This window comes from Lynx rufus, unplaced genomic scaffold (genome assembly GCF_022079265.1).
Source record: "Lynx rufus isolate CCGP_SWC_20201006 ecotype Redwood Valley unplaced genomic scaffold, mLynRuf1.p SCAF_2, whole genome shotgun sequence".
NCBI lineage: Eukaryota > Metazoa > Chordata > Mammalia > Carnivora > Felidae > Lynx > Lynx rufus.
The window spans coordinates 2,677,501-2,684,824 of NW_025814834.1; the positions used below are offsets into that span (position 1 = coordinate 2,677,501).

Below are 7,324 nucleotides of genomic sequence, written 5' to 3' on the forward strand. Positions count from 1 at the left end.
AATACCGTCGAGACAGATTTACTAAACCCCAATATAAAACAAGAAAAAAAAGTATTTGGAAAAGCAGTATGAAAACACTTGTCTAAGACCCAGCTGAACTCCGTCTCATTCTATTGTTTTTATTGTTACCTCTGCAAATTCAAGCGTTTCTTTGGGCTTGAGTCATTCATATTAAATATTCATGTGGAATCCATCTGATGTCTTTGTATGATAATCCTTCCTAGATATTTACAGCTTTTTTTTTTAATACTGCTATCTATTCTGAACAAGAACGCTAAGACATTAGAAGTAGAAAAAGAAACCTACTCTTGTATTGTTAGAAATCCTTCTCTTGGGAGCTATTCATAAAACGTGGCATTAATTTCACCACTCATACGCAGGCTTTTCTTCTATCAACTTCCCTGAAGGGGAAACAGAAACACAGAGCATGAGGAGTTTCTGGTGGCAGGTCAGTTTCAAATCTAGCTGGGACTCCAGTCCTGGACACACAAAACAGAGAGCCCCCGGAGGCAAGGAAGACTCTACGCTCTCCCAGGTGTCCCCAGTGGGAAAAAGGTAACATCAACGCTCGCGCTGCTACGAAGGAAGAGCCTGACGGGGTTGGAGGATGTGACGGGCAACACGCAGAGCTCTATGGACAGAGGGAATAAGAAGGTGAGCACAGGGGCGCCTGGGTGGCGCAGTCGGTTAAGCGTCCGACTTCAGCCAGGTCACGATCTCGCGGTCCGTGAGTTCGAGCCCCGCGTCAGGCTCTGGGCTGATGGCTCAGAGCCTGGAGCCTGTTTCCGATTCTGTGTCTCCCTCTCTCTCTGCCCCTCCCCCGTTCATGCTCTGTCTGTCCCAAAAATAAATAAACGTTGAAAAAAAAAATTTTAAAAAAAAGAAGGTGAGCACAGAGCAGATCCCAGGAGGGTGAGACACCTGACCTGAGACGGAGCCCCAGGCCCAGGAGGCAGACAACTGGGGACCAGAGAAGCTAGAGGAGAGCACATCAGGGGTGATGTATAAATGGGGTACATCAGGAAGTCCACGCCCACCAAGGGGTAACCAAATGAAAATAACAAAGGGGAACTTATGTATACAGCTTAGGGTAAAAGGCCACGAAAGACTTGGGGGTGCCTGGGTGGCTCAGCTGGTTAAGCATCTAACTCCTGATCTCAGCTCAGGTCTTGATCTCAGGGTCGTGAGTTCAAGCCCCCCCTCGGGCTCCGTGCTGGGCGTGAAGCCTACTTTAAGAAAATTAAGAAAAATAAAAACTATTTAAAAAAAAAAAAGAAAAAAAAAGAGCCACAAGAGACTTGGAAGGGGACAGGACCACTGTTGACGAGAGGAACAGTGCTGCCATCAGGATTACCATCAAGAAAACTGACACCAGAGAGGGCCAGAAGTTTCCAGGAAATATAAAGGTCAATGACAGAGCGAGACTTGAACTCAGGTCTCCCTACAAGTCTGACCATGCTTCCCCGGTCTCCTTTCTCCCCCTGGCCTGGAAAGCACCAGGGCCTTCACCTGCAGACCAGGGAGTCACATGGACCCTCATGGATCATGCACTTCAGCTCCGCGCAGACCCACGGGGCCCAAGTACCGGGCCAGCCCCAGGACAGTGACGCTCACCTCCGGTAGCTGTCCTCTTGCAACAGGCTCCTGAGGGTCTGGAGGTCCCCCACGTAGGCTGCATCGTGGAGCCTTGTGTCCTCACAGTGCTCCAGCGGATGGTCACAAAACTGCTCCCTCAGCCACTCCTTCAGATTAGGACCTGCACTGAAGAGAGGGGCTCCTGTCAGCCAGGGGAAACCCTGCCAACACCAGCCAGGAGGGGGCGCCATCTGCAGCGAGCCCCTTGTCCTCTGGCTACGGGACCCCTCAAATGCTCAAGAACGAATCATTCCCGTGCTCCAGAAAAACAGAGAAATACAGAAAGTTTCCCGTAATGAAAGCAGCACATTCCCGACACCAAACCTGGCAAGGGCAAGAATTTTAAAAACGCTGGTGGGGTGGGAGGTAAGGAGTCAACCGTACTGAAGGATACAGAAGATCCTACATAAAATATTAGCAAGGTTCAATTTAAAATACGTATCAAAAAATCCACCATAGGGGCGCCTGGGTGGCTCAGTCGGTTGAGCGGCCGACTTCGGCTCAGGTCATGATCTCGCGGTCTGTGAGTTCGACCCCCACATCGGGCTCTGTGCTGACAGCTCAGAGCCTGGAGCCTGCTTCGGATTCTGTGTCCCTCTCTCTCTGCCCCTCCCCCACTCCTGCTCTGTCTCTCTCTGTCTCAGAAATAAATAAACATTAAAAAAAATTTTTTTTTAAATCCACCATAATATCACTCTACCTATCCCAGGAATGTAGGAGTGTCTTAATATTGGAAGAAACCATACGATCACCTTCTGTATTACAGAAAGACACTTGCCCTTGGCAAAATTCAACAGCCAAACAAACGCGGCTGTTTGTAACAAGCTGACCTGGGTAATGACCTCAGAGGAGTCTACGTGAGTAACTCACCAGCCGGTAACCTAAGATGGGGGCACTTCACTAAATATAAGTTACACCTCGGTAAGAAGGAAAATTTAAAAATATGTGCATATAAATAGAAGGCCAGCCTCGCATAATAGACTATAAACCTGGAAAATAACAAAGACTAGAAGCGGTGAGCACATACCATGCACCCGGGTTAAGAGTCGATGCTAGGAAACTTTTTTTTTTTTTTAACATTGTTTTTAACGTTTATTTATTTTTGAGACAGAGACAGAGCATGAACGGGGGAGGGTCAGAGAGAGGGAGGGAGACACAGAATCCAAAACAGGCTCCAGGCTCTGAGCGGTCAGCACAGAGCCCGACGCGGGGCTCGACCTCACGGACCATGAGATCATGACCTGAGCCAAAGTCGGATGCTTAACCGACCGAGCCACCCAGGCGCCCCGATGCTAGGAAACTTTTAAATGGTACCACATAAATTAAGAGGTTTAACAAATCTCTTGGGGGGGGGGTATTTATTCTTTTAATGTTTATTTACTTATTTTGAGAAAGAGAGCATGCCAGCGGGAGAGGGGTAGAGAATCCCAAGCAGGCTCACAAACCCATGACATCATGACCTGAGCCGAAACAAGAGTCAGATGCTTAACCGGCTGAGCCACCCAGGTGCCCCATCTTCGGGGTTCTTATATGCAACACAAATATCATAAAAGTTTACCTGGAAATAGGAATGGGAATCATTTTTTTTCAGCACATATGACACGAAATCTACCCTACCAGTTAGTTAACAGAACTGATTATTTGTCATCAGAATAAAAACATAAACAGAATCCACTGCTCAGGAAAGACCTTAATATAAAGATAAATGGGTATCAACATCTGTAAGGGATAGAAAGAGTAGTTGCTATAGACTGAATGCTTGTGTCTCCCCCCAAAATGATGTTGGAATCTTTAACCCCCAAGGTGATGGTTTGAAGAGGTAGTGACTTTGTAGGTGACTGGCTCATGAGAGCAGAACCTTCATGAATGAGATGAATGCCATTATTAAGAGAGACCCCAGAGAGCTCCCGCTCACCCCCCACCACGTGAGGACAAGGCACTGCTGCTGTCTATGAACCAAGAAGCAGGCCTCCCCCAAAGAATCCGCTGGAGCCTTGGTCTTGGACTTCCCAACCATCAGAGCTAAGAAAAATAAATCTCTATTGCTTTTAAGCCAGCCAGTAGTATATGGTATTCTGTTATAGCCTGAACAGACTATAGGTAGTCAACAAATTTGTAAAATCAGATACCTACTTGCAAATTCTCGAGTTTTTCACCTGACACTAGAGCTCAGAAATAATCTCCAGATAATCAAGAGTTCTGCATACAACATCACAGACAGGGAGGGGCGTAAGGAAAGCGCACGAACTCGGCTCCCTGCATTCAAGTTCCTGCCTTGCCACCCTGTTCCAGCACGCGACCAGGCACAGAAGGACACCCCTCCGCAGGTGCACTCCTTCCAATGATGAAGTTGGTTTTTATATTCCAACTGTATCTCTTTTGAATACCTACTGTATACAAGGCTTGGCCCTGGCACAGTGGGGGTGACGAATGTTCCCTTGCCCTTCAGGACTCAACGGATCACTGGCAGATGGGCAGGGCAGCAAGGGTTCACAAACACATGGGTCCCTCAAGCTGATCCCACAACACCTGTCGCAGATCAACAGGCAGGCCCCAAGGAACCCTTAGGGCCGCCCCAAACTCTCCTCCGCTGCAGTTACCCACAGTCTCACCCCACAGAGTGAAAGAGTTCAAAGCAGGAGGGGGTAAGATGCAGAAAACATAGAACAAAGCCTGACAGGTTAAGTGGGGGGCCATGGACTTTTGCTAGGTTCTTCTCCGGCCTCCCCTCGCTGGCCGCTTTTCAACCCGCTCCCTGGCCCAGCTCAGTGCAGCCTCCTCTTCCCCAGCTCCAGATCCCAGGATAACTTCAAGTTTGTGCTTTTCTGATCAGCTTCTCCACTGTCAACGCAATTACTCCGCAGAGCACTTAGACCTTCACTGGAAATGCCCGCGGCCCCTCCACTCCCGGGCCTGCAACACTCTAAATAACAAAACAGCACTGCACAGATACAAAAGAGCCCTGTATACAGGGGCAGAGCAGCCTTTCTTCCACACGGCTCCCGTCCCTACAGGGAAGGGGCCCTCAGGCCTCCTCTCAGCCCATTCCTCTCCCTCAGGCTGAAATGACAGCCCAGGCACCAAAGTCCTGATACCTGCGGTCAAAGTCAGTATCAGCCGAATCTCAGGATGGAAGGCGCCTTGTCTGACCTGCCCCGGTTCGCTGGGCTGTCCCCCGCCCAGGCAAGGTCTGAGTTCCTCAATAAACGTCTGGTGGAAGAATGGAGGGATGAAAAGGCCCACTTGAGCCAGTCTCCAGGTGTAAGAAACTCTCGGGAGACGAACCCGTAAAGTGCAGAGCCCACAGAAGCACTCGGTAGGCCGGGCAAACCCAGACAACCAACACGGAGGAAATCCCGCCACAGGCCAGGGCGAAGCTCTCCTCTCCTGTGCTTAGGAGGAGGGTCTCAAGGTGGAAACCCTAAGTCTGAGGGCCATTGTGGGAGGTCGCCGTGAGCCTTCCTAGCTGCCTCCTCTGCCGGTGGGCCCCTGGACATGCTGTGTCACGAAGAGCTCGCTGGGGACGGTGTTATCGCTGTCCCTTGCCTGTGCGTGTGATGTACCTCCCCAGGCAAGCCGTGGGTGGCGGGGCGGAGAAAAAGACACCTGCCCTCCGGAGGGGCTGGCCTCTGGGGGCTTTCCTGACCCGTGCGTTCGGAGCTGGGAGATGATCCATGTCCTACGGTTACAGTTGGGGTCCTATCAAATCCCCACCGGCTCAGGAGCCGGCAGTTAGAAAAGCAAGTTCCACAGGACAGTAACTCCGGCGCGAGGACGCCCACGCGAGGCCGAGGAGCGGGCACACGCAGCTGCCGGGCCGCCCCGCACGGAGAGCCGCGCTGACCCGCCCCCGGCGGCAGGGCGCGGCTGCGTGGGCCCGGCCGGCGGGGGACGAGGAAGCACGGCCCGGGCGCGGCCGCCGCGTCCCCCCCGCGGGGACGCCGGACCCTGCCCTCCGCTGCCCCACCGCCCCCGCGGCCCGGCGGCGGCGCGCACGTTACCTGCGGGCCCCGGCCCGGCCCGCCCGTGGGGGCCGCCGCCCTCCGCCATGGGCGCTCCCGACTTGCCCCGGTCAGCAGCCCCGGCCCGAGAGCGCCCCGCCGACCGGAAGCGGAGCGGCCACGGCCACTTCCGGCGCCGCGGGCAGGTGGGCCGCGTCGGGGGCGCGGCTTCCGGCGAGCGCGCACCTCCCTCGCGGGCTTCCGAGTGGGGCTCCGGCCTCCGGTCCCGACGCCTCCCGTCCCGACGCGAGGCCCAACGAGCGCCGGCAGCGGGGCGCTGGCTGTCCGGGGGCGCGCGCCGTTGGGCCCGGCGGTGAGGCGGTTTCTGCACGAAAGTGGAGCGGTCTGGAAAAACAAGCTCACCTGGGGGCGGAGCCTAGCGCTCTCCCGCGAGCGCTGGTTGGGCGGCCCCATCCCCGCCCCCGGTAGGGGGCGTGGCCTTGTGCTCGCGGGTGTCCGCGAGACCACGGGCGGGTCGGGAGGCTGGTGGGAATCGGGTTTGTGCGGGGCTGACGGCGCGCTCCCGGGAGTGCGGGTTAAAGAAGGCCTGCGTGGGCAGCAGCGGCCCGCTCCGGAGCAGCCCCGGGAGAACGTGGATGCGAAGGTGCCGGACTTCCAGCTCGGTTCCCCGCGGCCGGTTCTGTTGGCCGGGCGCCACTACGGGGTGCATGTATCAATGTGCTACTAGCAGAATGCACCCCCAGAATGCTTTCTATGAGGGCAGGGCTCTCGTCTATTAAATTGTAGCATTTATTGACTGCCTGACACAAAGCATTTATTGAATAAATTAGTGAACCAAGGAATAACTTCTGCGCTCTCGCTTCTTGCAACGTTGTCAGTACAGTCAATGTGTGTATTGAGCGTGGGTTCTGGAGCTCGGATTCCCTTGGCCGCAGACCTGGCAGGCCCGCGGGGGTGTTTGGTGGGGGAAGAGGACTTCCTGCAATGCTGTTTGGACTTGATAACAGCAGACAGCACCCCTGGCAGAGGGTTGGGGGTGACGCCCTTGGTGCTGCACCGCCGGGAACCAGGGGTGTGCCCAGCCCACTGGGTCCGGAATCACAGAAACAACCCAAGTGTCCATCAGCGCTGGAATAGATAGAGTGTGGTCTGGTCATACAATGGAATGATATGCATGTTAGGAAGGACATTCTACGACATGGATGAACCTTGAGGACCTCATGCTAAGTGAAATAAGCCATTCACAAAAGGACAAATGCTGTATGATTCCACTTGTGTGAGGTCCCTGGAGGAGTCAAATTCCTTAGAGAAGGAAAACAGCACAGTGGAGCCAGCGGCTGGGGGCGGGGAGAATGGGGATTTGTTTAAAGGGCACAGTTTGAGTCTGTGAAGATGATAAAGTTCTGGGGATTGACCACAGATCAATCACACAACAGTGTGAATGCACATAACACTGTTGAACTGTACGCTTTAAAAAAGTTAAATACGTGTGCCTGGGTGGCTCAGTTGGTTAAGCGTCTGACTCTTGATTTGGGCTCAGATCATGATCTCACGGTTCATAAGTTCAAGCCCCGAATAGGGGGCTCCATGCTGACAATGCGGAGACTGCTTGGGATTCTCTCTTCCTCCCTAGCTCTCTGCCCCTCCCCCGCTCACATGTGCATGCTTGCTCTCTTTCCCTCACAGGATAAATTTGGGGGGGGAACATTTAAAATAATAAAGTCTAT

General features: G+C 53.6%; 1 protein-coding gene across 2 annotated transcripts in view; it reads right to left on the minus strand.

Moving 5' to 3' along the window:
* ASB1 (ankyrin repeat and SOCS box containing 1) overlaps positions 1 to 5,951 on the minus strand; it is a 17,449-nt gene extending 11,498 nt beyond the window's left edge. The window contains exons 1-2 of one of the 2 annotated variants that reach the window (XM_047083872.1): positions 5,637 to 5,951; positions 1,615 to 1,756 (exon numbers count right to left, since the gene is read on the minus strand). In XM_047083872.1, coding sequence (XP_046939828.1) covers positions 1,615 to 1,756; positions 5,637 to 5,685 — 191 coding nt within the window. In that variant the 5' untranslated portion in view covers positions 5,686 to 5,951. Of the gene's footprint in view, positions 1 to 1,614; positions 2,058 to 5,636 lie in introns of those variants that run through there. The other variant, XM_047083870.1, reaches the window with a different exon arrangement.
* Positions 5,952 to 7,324: the final 1,373 nt, after the last annotated feature.